This window comes from Lactuca virosa, chromosome 2 (genome assembly GCF_052849685.1).
Source record: "Lactuca virosa cultivar CGN04683 chromosome 2, Lactuca_virosa_CGN04683_v6, whole genome shotgun sequence".
NCBI lineage: Eukaryota > Viridiplantae > Streptophyta > Magnoliopsida > Asterales > Asteraceae > Lactuca > Lactuca virosa.
Genome location: NC_136427.1, coordinates 88,794,858 through 88,815,369, shown reverse-complemented (window position 1 = coordinate 88,815,369; position 20,512 = coordinate 88,794,858). Strand labels below are relative to the sequence as shown.

Below are 20,512 nucleotides of genomic sequence, written 5' to 3'. Positions count from 1 at the left end.
AAATCACATTGGAAGCGGAACTGCCCAAAGTACCAGCAAGATGTGAAGGATGGGAAAGTTAAACCCAACCATGCAGGTATTTACACTATCTTATCTAATAACTCACCCCATTCTAACTCTTGGGTCCTTGATACCGGTTGTGGTATTCATATCTGTTCTGATTTGCAGGGACTAAGAAGAAGTGAGAATGTGGAGCATGGAAGAATAAACTTAATCATGGGGAATAGGAAAGCTTTACCTGTCACCAAGATTGGAGTTTATACTTTATCGCTAAGTAGTGGGTTTAGTTTAGATTTGAATAAGTGTTGTTATTTGCCAGAAATGGCAAGAAACATTATTTCCTTTCATGCATTGTATAAACAAGGTTTCACCTTTTCATTTGATAATGAAGTTGGTTCGATTAATGCTTTCTTTAATAATGTTCTTTATTTTAAAGCATAACCTTGTGATGGCGTGTATGAACCTGTATCTGTGGTTGATAACTTAGGAAATAATGTATTGTGTATTGATTCTGTTAATAATAATAACTTGGATAAAGCATCATTATGGCATTGTCGTCTTGGACATATAAGCAAGAAACGCATAGGCCAACTCCAAAAGGATGGAGTCTTGGAGTCATTTGACCTAAAGTCAGATGATAGTTGCGAATCATGCTTACTTGGAAAAATGACAAAGTCACCCTTCACAGGTTCTTGTGAGAGGAGTGAAGGTTTGTTGGATCTTATACACACGGATGTGTGTGGACCCTTCAAACATGCCACAAGGGATGCTAATCGTTATTATTTGACTTTTAATGATGATTACAGTAGATATGGATATGTCTACTTAATCAAGCATAAGTCAGAGACTTTTGAAAGGTTTAAAGAATTTAAACAGGAAGTCGAGAATCAATTGGGCAGGAACATTAAGATGCTTCGATCCAATCGAGGTGGTGAGTATCTTAGTTCAGAGTTCCTCGACTATCTTAGGGAATGTGGGATTGTCTCACAATTGACACCTCCCAGGACACCGCAGTTGAACGGTGTAGCTGAGAGGCGTAATCGAACCTTGTTGGATATGGTTCGCTCCATGATGAGTCGAGCTTCGCTACCAATCTCATTTTGGGGGTATGCCTTAGAGACTGCCGCCCATATCCTTAATCTAGTCCCTACAAAGAAAGTTGCCAAAACTCCTCATGAGATGTGGACTGGTAAAGTACCCAAACTAGACCACATCAAGATTTGGGGTTGCGAGGCTTTCGTGAGACGCGAGACTCATGATAAGCTCGAACCTTGAAGCGAGAGGTGTATTCTCATCGGCTACCCACAACAATCCTTTGGTTACCTTTTCTACAGACCTAGTGAAAATGTGGTCTTTGTAGCTAGGAGGGCTGTCTTTCGAGAGAGAGAGTTCATAAGCCAAGGAGACAGTGGGAGGCAAGTTGACCTTGAAGAAATTCAAGAGTCAAGTGGTGAAGGAACTTCAAACCCTAACACTCAACTTGAGGAGGAAACTCCTGTTGAGCCAATTGACAAGTCTGTACCTCTAAGGCGTTCCACAAGGGTTAGGAATGCACCTGAGCATTACTATGGATTCCATATTTCTACGGAAGGTGATACACTTATCAGTGATGAGACACTGATAAGTCTGGATGAACCTAACAGTTACGCGGAAGCCATGGCAGGCCCTGAGTCAGCCAAGTGGAAAGAGGCAATGGACAGCGAGATACAGTCCATGTATGACAATCAAGTTTGGAACTTGGTTGAGAATGTACTAGGTCGTAAGACTGTAGGGTGCAAATGGATCTTCAAGAAAAAGACCGACATGGATGGTAATGTACACACTTATAAGGCACGACTGGTTGCAAAGGGTTTCTCACAAACTCCGGGAGTTGATTATGATGAGACCTTTTCTCCAGTGCCCAAGATTAAGTCTATTAGGGTTCTATTAGCCATAGCCGCATTTCATGACTATGAAATATGGCAAATGGATGTCAAAACCGCTTTCCTTAATGGAAAGTTGGCTGAGGATGTTTACATGAGTCAGCCAGAGGGTTTTGTCAATACAGAGTACCCTAATAGAGTGTGTAAGCTTGAGAAATCCATTTATGGGTTAAAGCAAGCACCTCGCAGATGGAATCTTTGCTTTGAAGAGAAAGTCAAAGAATTTGGCTTTTCTAGGAGTGAAGATGAATCTTGTGTATATGTCAAGGCTAGTGGGAGTATAGTTAGTTTTTTGGTATTGTATGTGGATGACATACTACTCATAGGAAATGACATCCCAACTCTGCAGGAAGTTAAGTCCTGGCTTGGGAAGTGTTTCTCTATGAAGGACCTAGGAGAAGCTGCCTATATTATAGGGATAAGGATCTTGAGAGACCGGAGTAAAAGACTAATTGGACTTAGTCAGAGTACCTACTTGGATAAGGTGCTGAAGAGATTCGGCATGCAGGACTCCAAGAAAGGAGAGTTACCCATCCAGAGTAATGCCAGATTGAGTAAGACACAAAGCCCTAGTACTGAGGCTGAGATAGCATAAATGAGTCGAATACCTTATGCTTCGGCTGTAGGATCGATCATGTATGCTATGACGTGTACTCGACCTGATGTAGCGTTTGCTTTGAGCATGGTTAGCAGGTATCAGGGGAACCCTGGCAAGGCACACTGGACTGCGGTAAAGAATATCCTCAAGTACCTACGGAGGACTAAGGACTGGGTCCTTACCCTCGGTGGGAGTGAATACTTGAGAGTTGTAGGGTATAGTGATGCTGGCTTTCAGACTGATAGGGATAATTTCCGCTCTAAGTCAGGCTGGGTCTTTACCTTAAACGGAGGAGCAATTTCTTGGCAGAGTTCCAAGCAAGAGACAGTGGCTGATTCAACTTGCGAATCAGAGTATATAGCAGCTAGCGAGGCAGCAAAGGAGGCGATATGGCTAAAGAACTTCATTGGAGAACTTGGAGTTGTACCAGCTATTAAAGAGCCAATGGAAATTTTCTGTGATAGTGAAAGTGCAGTTGCCTTAGCGAAGGAACCAAGGGATCACGGGAGATCCAGACACATCGACAGAAAATACCATTTCATCAGACATCGAATAGAAGAAGGACTCCTCGTGGCAAAGAGGGTATCATCGGATGAGAATCCAGCAGATCCCCTCACGAAGGGACTGAATCGGGTTAAGCATCTCCAGCATGCTCGGAGCATAGGGCTGAAGGATGATATTAGATTTAGTAGTTAGATAACCTTGAAATTTGTAAAGTGTAATTGACATTAGATGATGAATAAAAGGTGTTTTATTTATGAGTAAAGTGTTGCTATCTCTTGTCGATCGTTTACTATATTTCTTTTGCATGTTTTGACTTCCAGAATAATTATGTTTTGTATATCATATTATTCGAACCTCCACAATCGGTCATATGTTGGAAGTAGGTATGAATCAAGACTGTCATGATTAGTTGCAGATGTCTAAGTTGTTGGACATGGCTACAACACTCATGAGTGCTCATAAGTTCTGAGCATTGGACTCAACCCACGCTCACTGGAATCACTTCATGGAATTTATCTCGAGTGATCGTGAGACGGTAATATCATATGAGTCTTCAAACCTAGAGATATGATTTGTTACTTATGAGTTTGTTATGCATTGATTGTACGAAAACGCATTGGTAACTCGATGTTATAAAACGTGCTCTTGTGTATAATTCAATGAGTGGTAGAACAAACATATGAGTCGAAGTTTATCTGTTCCTTCTTGGATTAGAAGCTGATATCTGGGCCCCTCGATGATTTTGTTATGACCTATGTACCGGGCCCGGTCAGAACTAAGTTGATGTGTTCAATTAAGTTCTTTGTCAAACAAATCGGAAATCGGGAAACAAACTGCTGGACAATAAGTAAGACATTGTTCCATGTATTTGTCCGGCTGATATATCGAATAGAGGATTATATGATCACTTATCTTAAATGGCATATCATCATCTTCTCATTTCCGAGAGACCTTGAAAGAGCTACGATTGCCGATCGGTTCCTGAAGTATTGCAGTTATAGTTATTAGACTTATCCAAGTGGGAGACTGTTGGATAAGGTGTCTAAGTCCATAACTATTTCTCGTATGTACTTGACCCGACCCGGCATGGTTCATTTGGGTTGCATGGCACCATGCAATTGGATAGACTAAATGAGAGAAATAACACTTGTGGATTATTAATATATTATAAGTTCTAATATATTAATAATATTATTTAATTAGTTTGATCAAGAATTAATTTAGAATTAATTAAGTGATCAAAAGATAACTAATTAAATATATGGGTTGATTATGTAAATTGTGCATAACTTGTATAGTGGGCTAAGAGGCTCTATGGATTATCAAGTTGGGTTAAACCCATAGGATGCTCCATGGGAGTTACAAACCCATGGGTCATGGAAATGAAGAGTCATGACACATTAGGGTTTACATGGTGTAACCCTAGATGTGTCAACACTATATAAAGAACCCATGCTCCACCAAAATCGGTTGCACACAAGAATCAAGAGGGCTAGAGCCGATTTCGCAAGTGTAATATTCTCTCAAAAGTTTACTCCAAAAGCATTTGGTGTTGTGTGAAGCATTTGAGGTATCACACTTGGGGTGCTAGGCTCACAAGGTTTCAAGGATCATAAGCAACAACAAGGTAAGTTATTCTATCTTTCATGCAAGTTAAAATTTGTTCCCCATGTATGCTAGATAGGAATATAACCTTGGAATTCAACTTTGCATGATAATTAGACAAACATAGATCCAAGGTTATTAGGGTTGCATGTACACTTAGGAAGTGTTAGAATGCTCAAGACCCATCAACCATAAGCCCATTCTTTTATTCTATGTTGGCCGTGAATGCCTGCAAGAGCCCAATGGGCCGAAAAACCTTATGTTTAAGGTCCAAGTATCCTAGCTAAAGTTAATGGGCCTAATATACTGTTTCCTCCTTGCCCAAAATCTCAGCCCATGTATAAAAAAAAAAGAGATTAAGGGGGGTTGACTTTGGGAGGTGCCACCTCCATTTTATACAACGTACCTCCATGCAAGGACCACCATGTATCCATGCTAGTCATCTCATCTCTCTCTCTCTCTCTCTGTCTCTCTCTCTCTCTCCCCTCTCTTCTTCTCTCGGCCGAAGACAACAAACACACACACACACACATTTCACAAATTCTCTCCATTACTCTCAAAAATCATCCATCTTCTTCCTCTAAAATTCTCAAGATTTTGCTTAGGTTTCAAGAGGATTTTGTGACAACCCGAAAATTTTTGCTTTCTAAAGTCAGTACAATCAACCTTAAGTCAGACTCACTCCTGCTATCTCCTGGCACTGTTTGGAGTCTGTTTGAGTGTTTTAAGCCTAGTTCATCAAAGGATTAAGTGTTAGAATGGGTCAACTAAAGTTCCAAACCATCAATCAAGCCATAAACCCTCAAATGAGGATTTTACGGCTAGGACCCATGAGTTTATGGCCGTAAACTCATGGTGGCTGTAAACTCCAGCCTATAAGTATGAAGCTTGGGGCATTTTCTTCACTTTTTCCATTTCCAAGGCTTTGAACTCGAAAACTGTCTCAAGTATCATAGGATTTTGCTTCAAAACCCTCAAAATGTAAGTGATTCCTTCCATCTATGTGTTAATACTTCTCTTATCCATGAATCACCATTGATTTCATCCATGGATTTCATCTTTGAGTCTAGATGTTCAAAGATTCTCAAGAACATCAAGAACACTTAGGTGTTTTGGGCCGAAAACACCCTCCTTTGCCTTCAAATCGTAAGTATCTACTCCATATACTTGTTATCTAGTTAAGACTCATAATGCTAGCCTTGAAATCAAGCTTTTCCCAAGAACATGAGGCGTTTACAGCAAAGAGCATCTCCCTTGGCCGTAAACCCTAGTTTGTAGTGCATTTGGACCTTAAACACTTCCTAAGGCATGGACAAGAACCTAGAACCCTTCCTCAATGCTTGAAAGCCCTTCAAAACACCCATATGCACAAAGTAGCATGAGTTTACGGCCGCAAACTCTTGAGGCCATAAACTCATTGGCCGAAATCACATAGGGCCATGAACAATGTTTTGTCTAGTTCCACCTGGAATAACAGGTAGAATCTGTCTGAAATCTCCTCCAAAAGCAATAAATTTCCCTCCAAACAGAATATCTAAGTTGCTAGAATTTTCAGACCTGAATACATCTTTTAAACTTCGATCTAAAGCTTCAAATTCATGCTTATGGACCATAGGAGCTTCATCCGAAATTATCAATGAGGTTTTTCTCAATAAGCTAGCGAGGTCACTATCTTGATTTATTCTACAAACAAAATCCTCTGTTAGTTCAAATGGAATTATAAATCGAGAGTGTGTTGTTCTACCTCCTGGGAATAATAACGAAGCAATCCCACTTGAAGCAACATTTAAAACAATATGATCATCTTTTCTAATAGCTGTAGATATTGTCTTCAATAAAGAAGTTTTACCAGTTCCACGATAACCATAAACAAAGAAGACACCTCCTTTATTTTCTTTAACTGTACTCATGATATCAAGGAAAATGTGACACTGCTCATTTGTCAATGCAAGAAACATACGATTAAACTCAATCTTCATAACGGGAATGTCATAATCTAGCTCATCGGTGATAAGTCGATTGTTTGAAGAAGAAACAAAATCAACATCCGAGATAGGCATGTTTTAATAATTTTTTAGACTCGAGTTGTTCCGAAGTAAAACTTGTTCTATCTCGAAACAAAGCTAAGTTCTTAAGCTGATCTTCATTGAGTGATAAGTCAGGAGGACAAAGAGCAAATTAATTAGAAATATTATTAAAAATATTTATTTATAATTAAAAAATTGTTTAATGTATGTTTAAAAATAAATAATTGACTTCTTAAATAAATAATAATAATAATAATAAACTTTAATACCTCGAGACTTGAATCTCTGTCATTGGTTATAAAGAATTCCATCTGCCAAATATTCCCATGTGTTCTCCAAAACAACCTCCGGTTTAGACATACTGTTACACATCAACAACGTAGCAAATAGGAATCATAGGTAAAAACCAGATCCATAATGACCTGTTTCTTTGATTTCATCAATGTATTCCTTGTCATCATCCAAGAGCCCAAGAGCATAACAAGCATCTCTTAAAGAAGAATATTATTCACCATTTACTGTGCGAATTTCTTCAAATGATTTCGGACCTTTCACCTTATTAAACAAAATCCTTAAGAAAAAGCTTCCCCTAGATTAGGTGAAACCGAATGAATTCTACCAATGCACTTTCCTACTTCCCGTGGCTTCCAAATATTATAACCACGTTTCCAAAAAAACTTTGTAGGAAATTCAACATACGCAAGTTTCCGTGCATCACCATTAACTGCATTACACTCCATCTAAGTTGTGAACATTGAAGAAGCAACAGAAGGTTTGCCAAGAACATCGTCAATATCATCGTCTTCCCTATAGAAAATTTGTTGTTGACCAGGAATATGAAAAGGTGGTCTAACCACAGAAGGATACCTGTAATGAACATCATATTTAAAAATTCGCCATGATGCTTCACATGCAGATAAATATCTACAGTCGTAATACTCATTTATTTCATCGACCGCATCATTAGTATCACAGTCGTTATTGCTTAGTACAATGGAAACTGTAGCTCTATCAGGTCCCTTGTTTATGTATTTAAATAAATACTTTATAGAAGAACCTTGATTGTACCATTCAACATTAATATGTGCTTGATATCTTTTCAATAGATATTTGTTGTAAGGGACAACATTTCTATTATCCAACTTCACACCCGATTTTTCAACAAAATGACCATCGTTTCTTCTCCTATATAATGGATAACCATTCTGATCAATAGACGTATGATTACATAATTGCTTTGGAAATTTTTTCGAGCACTTTTTGTCGACCATGCATGGACAATTGATATTGTCAAGGCCACATGGACCATGAATCATGAACACATTCACAAGTGAATACAATTCTAGATCTTCATCTATGTTTAATATCTCAGCGAAATTATCGGATCGATAAATTCAACAGTGGGTAGCTTGCAGTCAGAATGCATAAATAGACATATATGTCTATGGGGAAAACCTCTTTTTTGAAATTCAATTATATAAACAACTTCATAATATTTTGCACAAAAATCAAATATGATTATACCGTAATGAAAAATATAAAAAATATATAATAAAAAGCATAAACTTTTATCAATCATGAAGAAACATAATTTAAAATACCTGCTTGAACTATGTGGAAAATGTGATTCTCCCTTAAGTCTTTAATAAATGCATCAAGCTTGATCTTGAACAACCTACATAGTATATCAGGTCTGTCTTCTGGTTAAAGTGAAGTATCCTTAAGAGACCTTTTAACCTCTGGCCATTTTGGATTACACGTAAAGGTTATGAAGAAATCAGGATATTCAAACCATTTACATAACGACATGACATCCAAATAGTTTTTGCAGCATATAGCACGCACCACCAGTGAAAGACGAATGTAATATCACACGTTGGTTGACGTTGGAGATATATGTAGTTCCTTGAGCTTTTTGGTTACGTAAATTCTCATAAGACTCGCATCTAAGAACATGTTGCTGCTTACGTATGTAATACAATCTCTCACTTTCAATCATCGTATACGCATCTACCAAAAATTGTTGAAACAATCTTTTTGAATTAAGATCAGTGAGAACGAATGATCCATGTCTTGAATTCTAAAAGCCACAAATTCTCTCATTGTACATTTTACGCGCTTGCTGTTGGTTGTAGATGTAACACCTATATGAAGAATATCAACATTGTAACCGTCATCCCCATATGGAAATAGTAGCGGATATTGGAGAGGGAGGTAAGAAGGATGCAATTCACTGATACATTGTAGAAATCCCAATTTAGTTTCAACAAGGATATCTCTATTTTCAACTAAATCACAAATGTCACCTATAATTAAAGCGGCAACCTCAGAAGCAGTTGCTAGGTTATATGTCCTTCCATCTCGATCTCTTCTCCCGATAATTCTTAATTTCATATCAACTTGAGGATTTTTTTTAAAGTATCTCTTACCATCCTATAAGAGCTAACCAAGACATTATTTGAATCTAACATCACCTTCAAATCTTCAATAATATCATTATCGATTGATGTAGATTGATGCTTTTCCCCACTATAAAAATTGAATATATACATAATATTAGTAAAAAAAATTAAAATTAAGTATGAATAAGAAGTTTGAAAATATACCCAAAACACCTTTGTCTATTTGGATTTTTTTTGTCGGTAGCATAAATGTATAACTGAGAGAATTTTGGTTGCGATCCATTTGGTGGTAAAAGGCTTCCAATACTATGATAATTTTGACCACCAAGTCTGAAAATGTATGGAGCATTTCCTCTATTGATTGAAGAATCAATTTTACCACCCATCGACGTAAAAGAAAACATTGAATTGTAACGTCAAATGTTTTTCATAAAGTTTTTGCTTTTAGAATCCATTCCTCAAAACATTCTTTCATAAATTAGTGGTGCGTTCTTTAAATCTGGTAGTTGAACCTTTCCATAACCACAACATAATGAATAATTTGTGTTCCCTTTTTGTTTTCCTCTAATGGATTCATTTTTCCATAATTTTGCAGGACATGTTTGACATACAACAATTTGATCACCATGATCCAAATATTATGTAATAAAATAAAGCGGTATAAGTAAAATATTGAATTTTATAAATATATATAATATGGTATTTGAGTTGTATGAAAAAAAGAAAATGGGTATATATATGGATTACCTTTGGAAATACCAATTATTTGGTTTTCAGTAATGACTTCGTGCATATTTTCTACATCTGATGTCAAGTCAATCAATGGAATAGGAGACAAATGTTCCAACTTCCTTTTAATTTATGACATCCTGGATTTAACTTGATTGACGATGAAAAATCAGTTATTGTAGATGCATTTCTCGAGGTCATACCATTACAAAGTCCAGAGTAATGTATTTTATTTTATAACGTTGAAGTTGCGTAGTTATTGAAACTAATATTAGCTGGAAAAAAATAGTGAGGATATATAAATATATTAGAAAGTGGTTAAAAGAAAATTTGAAAAGCAATATTATTACCATTTGAAATGTTAGATAACGGAGTTCTAACATTTATATATGAAGAAAAAGATTGTAGGGGTGTATCTAGTGAACTGAGAGACTAACAATATATATTCCGGGTAAATGGATATTATGACCCGCGTGTTAACCCGCATGATTAATAAGCAGAACCTTCAACCTTAGTCCACAACTTCCATTAATTAACACTATCAACCCATATACTCTAAATTCATATCAAATCTTATCTAGATAACTTCCACATAACACCCTTCACAATGTCAAATGACAAGTTTGTAACACTGATTGTCATATTGACAATATTTAACACCCCTCCTCAAAGTTGACATTTGAGGAAAAATATTAACTCTATTTAAAAGGATTAATTAAGGCAATTTCATCTATCAAAAAATTATGTTGTGAAACACTTAAAAACTTTGTTAAAATATCAGCTCTTTGTTTTGAAGAAATTATTTTTTCAACTTTTAAAACACCTCCTGTAATTTTTTCCCTAACGAAATGCAAATCAATTTCAGCATGTTTTGTTTTTTCATGAAATACAAGATTTAAAGCCAGCTTAATAGCAGACTCCTTATCACAAAAAACTGGTACAAGTATCAAACTTTTAATTCCTAAATCAAACAACAATTTTAAAATCTAAATAATTTCACATGTAATAGATCCTAAAGCTCTATATTCAGACTCTGTTGAAGATCTGCATACAGTAGCTTGTTTTTTACGTTTCCAGGAAATTAGAGAATTTCCAAAATAAATCAAATATCCAGTAACTAACTTTCTTGAATTAATACACTTAGCCCAATCAACATCTACATAACCCATTAAGTCACCATTTCCTGATTTTACAATTGAAATACCTTTACCAGGACTACTTTTCAAATATCTAAGTAACCTGAATGCAACATTTAAGTGTGACTTATGTGGTTTATGCATAAACTGACTAAGAATTTGAACACAATAAGATATATCTGGTCTTGTAATGGTTAGATATATAAGTTTTCCAACTAATTTCTGAATTTCAGTTACATTTTCAAGTAAAGGATCACTATCAACACAACTCCTTTTGGGAACAAAATTTGCCTCTAAAGGAGTTGAAGCAGGCTTACAGCCTAGCATACCAAACTCATGTAAAAGTTCAAGAAAATATTTCCTTTGGTTTAAACATACACCTTTATTAGTATTTAATACTTCAATTCCAAGAAAATAGCTTAATTTCCCCAAATCTTTGATTAAAAATTTTGAGTTTAGGAAAGATTTAACTTTCTGAATTTCAAACTCATTACTTCTTGTAAGAATAATATCATCCACATAAACCAAGAAAATAACAATTAAATTGCTGTCTTGTTTAACAAACAAGGAGTAATCATTTATACTTTGAGTAAAACCATAGCTAAACAATTCAAAACATAAGTTTTCATTCCATTTTCTACGAGCTTGTTTTAATCCACAAATGACTTAACCAGTTTACATACTTTTGTATCACCTTTAGTATGATACCCTTGAGGTAAACTCATATACACATCCTCAGTTAAGTCTCCTAATAATCAACCCCTTCTCTTTGGTTATACCCCTTAGCTACAAGACGAGCCTTATACCTTTCTACTTCCCCATTAGGATTATACTTAATTCCATAAACCCACTTACAACCTATTGGTTTCCGTTTTTTAGGAAGTTCTACAATATCCCATGTATGATTAGGATATAAAGCTTCCATTTCATTATTCATTGCTTCAATTTAGTTTGGATCTACACATGATTCTTTACAACTTTTAAGTTCAATAGTTTTATTTAAATTAGAACAAAAACATTTATTTTCAGCACTAAGAACAGAATAATTCATTGTATGTTCAATTCCATATCTATGCCTCCCTTCAACAATATAATCATTGAATTTCACAGGCATTCGAGACTCTCTTCTAGACCTAGACGCCCCTATTGACTGTCCTAGAGAATGCATTGAATCTAAATGACTATTTTCCTCAGTTGAATCTGAATGACTTGGCATAGTCCCATCGGATGAAGGTTCAGATACCTCGCTAGTCTGGTTGTTATTATCAAAAGTAGTATCAAACAAAGTTTCATCCAGATTCTGAGCTGCATTAGAGCCATCCATTTGATGGTTAACACTCAAGTCATTTAGATCTATTAAATCATTCACATATTCAAAATTATTGTGATCATCATAGGAAAAAGGGTCTACTGAATTACTAAAATCAAATTGATTATCAACAGTTGTTGACTTCAACTTAAATGGGAAAACTGACTCATAAAACTTCACATCCCTGGAAACAAAAACAAAATTTGTATCAAGACTTAAAAGTTTATAACCCTTTTTTCAGAAGAATATCCTAACAAAACACACTTTTCAGCATCCTCAGGAAACTTATCAAGATTATTAAGTTTTGTAGCAAAACACAAACTGCCAAAAACTATTAATTGATCAAAAACAGGCATTTTCTTAAACACTAATTCATAAGGAGATTGTCCTTTTAAAAATGAAGTTGGCATTCTATTTATAAAAAAAAGTGAAGTTAGAATAGCCTCTCCCCAATATTTTATAGGAAGACCAGAGTGAAAAAGCAAAGATCTAGCAACATTAAGAATATGCCTATGTTTCCTTTCAACAATACCATTTTGCTGGGGTGTATAAACACATGTAGTTTGATGAATAATACCATTAAGTTTAAAAAAAGACTCCATATTATGATTTAAAAACTCAGTTCCGTTATTAGAACGAACTGTTTTAATTTTAGAATCAAACTGATTTACCAAGACAATAAAAAATGAAGTAAAGCTAGCATAAACTTCATCTTTACTTTTTAAAAGATAAACCCAAGTAGCCCTTGTGAAATCATCCACAATAGTCAAGAAAATCTTATAGCCTTCTCTAGTAGACACTCTATAAGGACCCCATACATCTAAATGAATTAGTTCTCCAAGTTTAGATGAACTATGAACACTATGAGGAAAAGACTCACGAGTTTGTTTTGTTTTGTGACAAACATCACAAGGAGGGAGACAAGAATTATCAAAGTTAAGAGTATCTTTTAAAGAATTTAAAGGTTGTTCAGCAGGATGATCTAATCTACTATGCCATGTAAGCTTAGAAACACAACACTTAACATAATTACAAGAACTGATACCTGAGGGAAGAGCATCTAGATAATACAATCCCCTAGACTCTCTTCCATTCTCCACAACTTTCTTTGATTGTAAACCCTGAATTTTACAACAATTTTCATTAAAAAAAACTTCACAATTTGTGTCTTTGCATAACTTGTGAACAAGAAGCAGATTTACATTAAAACCAGGAACAACAAAGACATCAAAAAGTGTTAGTTTTTCAGAAAACTGTAAATTTCAAATATTTTCAATTTTAGCAGAAGAACCATTAGGGTGATTAACAAGAAGATTCAATTTAGAAACATCAACAATATCTTGCAACAGAGACTCAGATGAAGCCATATGTTGATTTGCACCTGAGTCAACAATCCACTTTTGATGATTGACAGTAGAGTTATAAAAATTAAAAGAAGGAATACCTACCATATTAGCATTGACAAAAGTATCCTCAGAAGTTAAGGATCTTTCATTGATAAGACTCAAGAGCTTATGATATTGTTCACTTGTCAAACAATATGTTCCATCATTTCTTGAGACACTAGAAATAACACCAGAAGAAGAGGCAATACTAGAAGGAATAGAAGAAGAATTAACAGAAAAAGTCTTATTCTGATTTCTTTGATTATCACTAATAGACTCATTTCTAGTTTTAAAATCTTTTGGATAACAAATCAGTTTATAACATCTGTCAATAAGATGTCCCTTAAGACCACAGTTCTTATACTGTAAATTTTGATTTCTACCTCTATTAGAATTAGAAATATTTTTATCATTAAATCTACTATTAAATGCAGATGATTGAGTTTTAGACACATTAGACAAAGAAGTCAAAACTCCATTCTTATGATGAGACTCCTCTCTAGAAACAATTGAGAAAGCATTTTTAACATTTGGAAGATGTTCCATTAAAAGAATATGACTCTTTACTTGATTAAAAGAGTCATCAAGACAACTTAAAAACTACATTAGGTTCATAAGTTTTGAATGATCATTACACTTAGTAGCAGCTTCACAAGTACACTAAGCAAGATTAGTAAGACCATCAAACTCTTTCCAAAGTGTATCTAGTTTGTTAAAGTATTCAGACAGAGAAGATCCATCTTGTTTAAGTGAATTAATTCGTTGATGTATATTAAAAATAACAGACCCATCAGCCTTGTTATAAGTTTCAAAAAGTTCATTCCAAATTTCTATATCAGATTCAGAATAAGCATGCCCGTAATAGATTGACTCAAACAAGGACCCAAGTATCCAAGAACACACTGCACCGTTGGCACGTTACCATTTTGAAGACTAGAGTTCATCCTCAGAATCCTTTATTACAGTTCCTTCTACAAACCCTAGTTTATTTATAGCCTTAAGACTCCTTATCATAGAGCTACGCCATACACGAAAATTATCGGTCCCAGTCAATTTAAAACTCACAATTGTAGTTACAGTATTATCAGATGGATGTATATACAAAGGATCATAGTAGTTCACGGAATAAACCTTTGAACTACTACCAGTCTCAATCTCAGGAGGAGAATCAGTTATATTCACACAAAATTAAGCCAAACAGAAGAGAAAAAAGACTACTATGATCCTTATATGTCCAGATGGTCACCACAGTATGTCAAGGCCCAAGACAAGAATCACAAAGTAAAAAAACAACCATAAAGAATCAATAAATAATAACTGGTGTACACAAGACAACCAGGAGCTATAAAATCTACAACTAGAATAAGAATAGAAGGGAACAAGAAAACTCTCATAGAGCTATAAGCTAATCAGATGAAACGGATCGACTCCTGTTACTCTGTTCTCTTTTAAGGGATAACGGTGATGAAATCTGTTATCAAGAGTTATTTCAGAGAACAGGATTAATCGACCGAAGAACGACGAATCAACTTGTCGATCAAGGATCTCCACTTGACGATGACAACAATCACTCAAGGATCTCCACTTGAAGGCAAACCTGCAAGATTACAAAGAAACTCGCAGTACCAGAATCTCAAAAAAAAAACTAGAAGATGATCCAGATCAAACCGATGATCATCTAGATCAACAAAAGAACCCTAGATGTTTACGGAAGGGTCAGATAAACTGATATTTAAACAGAAACCACGGTACGAACCCAGCTATGAAGATCTACAAGGATCTAACCAATAAAAAACACTAAAGAAACAAGAGTACCTTTACGTAGATGATCATCAAGCAGAAATCGAAGCCCTAAAGATCTGATACCATGTGAAAAACATAGAAACTCATTTTCCCAACATCATCATCTATTATATCAATTTAGGATAAATAGACAGATGGTTTTCAGATACTTACAAAGGAAGCCTCACTACATAAATCCTAGTCTACACTCTTAACAAAACACTCATCCTAATCTATTGATTAAGAACATACGAAGAACAATTAGGTTATACAAACCCTACGTCTTATTACATACAGAGAGAACTGAGAGACTAACAAAGAAATATCTAGTGAATAATGACAAATCAGTCTTCCATCCAACAACATATACTCTGGGTAAACGAATATTATGACTCGCGTGTTAACCCGCATGATTAATAAGCAGAACCTTCAACCTTAGTCCACAACTTCCATTAATTAACACTATCAACCCATATACTCTAAATTAATATCAAATCTTATCTAGATAACATCCACATAACACCCTGCACAATCTCAAATGAAAAGTTTGTAACACTGATTGTAATATTGACAATATTTAACAATTTTGATGAACAACGTTTTTTGATTGATCTGTAAAAAACAACTTGTTATAAAAATTGAAGACATGTATTATAAAATAAAATTGGCATGTAAAATTTTATATTAGTATAGGGGAATAATATAAAATGATGAGAATTTTTTTATATAGGTAAATGAATAGTAAAAATTAAAAAATAAAATAAGAAAATTACAATTATCCGTGTTTTTTAAGACATGTGGGGCACATCGATTTTGAATAGTGGATTTTGTATTCCTTTTCTTCGATCTCTTATTATCCAAATATAATTTTCTCTGTCTTCTTTTCTCTCTTGCTTACAAGTAGAACATGTTATCATTTGTTCCTGCATAACAAATAAAAGTATATTATATAAAATGTATAGGAGTGTAAATAATTGTGTTTGATATAAAACTCAAAATAATAAATGATTGAAAGTTGGTTAACATCAAAATTTTCATAATAATATATAATGACTAATAATAATAGTGAAGAAAGAAATGTACCTTTGTAACCGTTGTTAACAAATGTTGCAGATGATGAATCTTCTGTGGTCGATGAAGTAGGCAATTTTTTTGTTTGTTCTTAATATGTTAATACAGATTATTGTTAGAATATTACATGTTATTGTTTGATTATGAAATTGCTTTAGGAAGATATTATATTTATTTAAATATGAATCTAAAAATATATATTGAAAATATATAGAATTTATAAAAGTTTGTATTTATATAATATGAAAATAATTTATGTAATATTTTTATGTTATTAAAAGATTTATTTAGAGCTTTAAAATTCGTAACAAAAATATAAAAACAAAATGTTAAATAAAAAACATACCGTTGTAAGCTGAATCAATAGCTTTTGTAGCGGTTGAAGTTTGTCGGCTTGATGTAGTAGACAAAGTAATGTTATTTCTATTATCTAAATAAAAACTATTTAATTTTCTACTATTTTTATAATTAAATGACTTCATGATATATCTGCATTCTGAACAAATAACAAGAATTACTTTATAAAATATTCGATATGCAGTAAAGAGTATTATTAAATTAAAGGAAAATAACATATAAACTAATATTATGATAATATTTGACATATAATTGCAGTTTGTTTTTATCATATTCTGTAATTCGGTCAAATTTTGAAATATGATTGCATTTAAATATTCTTTTTATGTACCCTAATATAAAAAGTATATTTATTGTATATTTATATACCATTGATAAAATAAAATATGAACAAATACTCTGTATATTAAAAAAACGTATCAGTAAAAAAAATGTACATAAATTTTTGTTAATGATTCACAAGTTAATATATAAGTTAGTTGTCAATTATTATGAAACAGAGACCATTTACGCAAATTTACTTTAACATGGAGCATAAATTGGATTGTTTTTAGTTACAAGATAAAACACACGTTCAGGTTTGTCTGAAACACAAACACACATTACGATCAGACTTCTCTGTATAGATGGAAATGAAGAACGAAAACCAATAGTTGGGTTAAAGATTATTCGTTTGTTGTGTCGATCTTTTAAACTTACAAGGTCACAGATGTGTTAACGTCGGAAAAATGGGGACCGGAGGCGAATGTGTATTACAAATCGACTTCAATATTAATTGGAAGTTTTGATTTTTTAGAAGTAAAGATTTGGTTACCTGTAATCATCAATTGGAGAGGACAACATGAATCAAGAACGAAAAAATGCAGCTACTATCGGCAAAGCAAGGACGATCCAGAGGAAACGACCTAAAATAAGGTTAGGGTTTTATAATCCTTTAATTTAGGTTTGAACTTTTGTTGTTGAAATTCTGTGGAGGGAATGATAATTTGTTTTGAAAATTTGAAACTATTAAAAAAATTGTTGTCGATCATGCATGAATCTCGGTGAAATTAATAAAAAAGGAATGTTTTTTCGTATTTCTTCTTCACTGTGACGACGTGAACGGATAATATTATCAAATTAACTTATTAACTTAATTAAATATAAGAGTATTATATTAATCTTTTGTAAAACGCCACTAATCATCCAGAATATGAAATTACAAAAATCCAAGAACACCATACAATGCATCCATAGTGAACTATAGTCAGAATATTGCATCTATCATGGAGTATGTATTGAAATTACCTCTAGTTTGTGTTTAACACTTCCATGTATCCTTTTTTTATATTTTTAAATTGGTATATCCAAATAAGTTGAAGTGATTAGTCCTGTAACGACCCAAAAATCAAGGGTAAAAATTTCATTCTTATTAAAGCTAAAACATTGATACCATTTATTCCAAACATGTCAAATCCTCATTAAGTAAAACATTTATCAGAGTTCGTCCCAAAATCATTCATTGCGGAATCATAGGTGTGTGCACTGCGATCAATCCGAGCCCTCCATTTCCAAATCGATGCAACTTGAAATCAAAACTGTAAACCGTAAGCACAAAGCTTAGTGAATCCCCCAGAGCATACCACACACAATACACATACAAATATCCTGTTAGCTAATTAAAGCTACACACACATCTGATAACCCATGCATACATAAAACCTGTAAGAATGTCATGGGCTACCCCACATGGTCTTCACCTAGGACTGCCATGGGCTACCCCACATGGTCTTATATCCAATGTCATGGGCTCCCCTACATGGTCTTTACCAAGGAATGCCATGGGCTACCCCACATGGTCTTATATCCAATGTCCCGGGCTCCCCCCGGGGTCTTCCATGCAACACACAATCACATATCATAACGAATCACATTCCATATCAAATCACATAATAACCATCACATATAGCCTAATCACATAATGGGCCGGCCTTGGTGCCTTAGACCCATTGGTATGGTGAGAAGACTCGCCTATCAAAGGCTGAACTGGAAAACTGTAGTCAAACATATCCCACGCTGCTCCTCCCAAACTGCCTATAATCAATGAGTCAAAACTCAGCATAATCCCATAAATACCCCCAGGGTCAACCCTGGTCAAAGTCAAAGTCTATAGTCAAGGTCAACAGTCCATAGTGGTCCTGACTCGTCGAGTGCAATCAATCACTCGTCGGGTTCCATGCTTGACTCACCGGCTCGCCGAGTCACCTGAGGGACTCGTCGAGTTCCTTGGTGTGTACGGTCGTACACTTCTGACCATAAACCCTTGGTCGAACACTCTTGGTCGTACACTCTTGGCCGTACACTCTTGGCCGTACACTAGAAAACCCTCTCGACTCGCCGATTCTCTTGCACGACTCGTCGAGTCCCTATTAGTCCTTCATGTTTACGGCCTCTTCCAGTGGGACTCAAGGCCCCAAACTTCAGATCTATACTCTACTAGTGTAGTTACCACGTAAAGTTGCAAACTTTACGTGTTATGTAAAGCATCCAAGGCTAGAAACAGTTAATAAAAGCTTGAGAAGGGACTTAGAGCATATAGGGGCCAAGACTTGATAAAGTTGGCAACTTTAAGTCCTCAAAGGCCCTGAGATATCCAGATCTAAAGCCATATGCTCATAACAAGCTCAAATCCGAGAATGATCCCAAACCATGCTAATAATTGCCATAAACTTTCATAGAAGGAAATCTAAGCAGTGAAAAGCCAAGGTTTCGACTTTATACCTCAAAGTAGCTGCAACACTGGAGGAAATCCCGGATTTACTACCTTCCATTCAGTACAACATCTTCAAGATTCAAGTTCCTTCCAAAAGAGCACCAAGCATTGCTCTCTAAGCTCACACACACTCTTAAAGAGAGGGAGGGCACGAACTAGGGTTTCTCTGGACAAAGGGGAAATAAGGGAGGCTGCAAATGAGACATAAATCCTTTTAAATAGGGTACCAAGCCCTAAAATTTAGGGTTTCCTTTACAGTGCCTACTCTCCGAGTCGGAGCCTTCCGAATCGTCGAGCAGGCTCGAAATGCCGCGATCCTTTGAATGACTATACTCGTCGAGTTGGAGCTCCCAACTCGCTGAGTCCCGGCACCAAAACCCTAAAAACTTGCATCCATTAAGCAATCCCTGGAACATGTGTTACAAGTCTCCCCCACTTGAACTAGACTTCGTCCTCGAAGTCTGCCGTCGTAAAAGTCTGGGTATTGCTCTCGCATCTCCTCTTCCGGAACCTAATAATCCCTTACCAGGGCAACACCTTTAGCAACGCGAAATCCAAAAATGGCTGAATTCTTTGCAACCTAATCACACCTGGTCCATCTGAAATCTGAAGTCTCGAGATGGTCTGTCTCCCTGACAGACTGCCCACATCAGATCATCATCGAACTGGTTCCACACGAAAACCAGTCTAAATAGAATACTTCCCACTCGCAATACCTTGAGGCTTCCTAATGAAGAAAGTCACCGATCAACTACGGATAACGAATCACAATCAAATCCTCACATAGACCCCAAATTGTCTGAAACACCATACACCTACCCGATTGTTGAGCTAAACCCCACTCAGCAGTCCCCTGCGACCTCCGAAGCATACCTCATCTAACCATAACTGCCCTATCTCCTTCCATCCGACTGATCCATCCGATCGTGATAG

General features: G+C 35.3%; 1 protein-coding gene across 1 annotated transcript; it reads right to left on the bottom strand.

Annotated features, from left to right (window-relative positions):
* Positions 1-6,056: 6,056 nt before the first annotated feature.
* Positions 6,057-6,689, bottom strand: LOC145157597 (uncharacterized). Its single transcript, XM_079076623.1, has one exon. It carries the CDS (start codon positions 6,687-6,689, stop codon positions 6,057-6,059), a length of 633 nt encoding a protein of 210 aa, XP_078932749.1.
* Between the last annotated feature and the right edge of the window lie 13,823 nt (positions 6,690-20,512).

Coding starts and splice junctions, on each gene's coding strand:
- LOC145157597 (XM_079076623.1), bottom strand. CDS start 6,689: ATGCCTATCTCGGATGTTGATTTTGTTTCTTCTTCAAACAATCGACTT.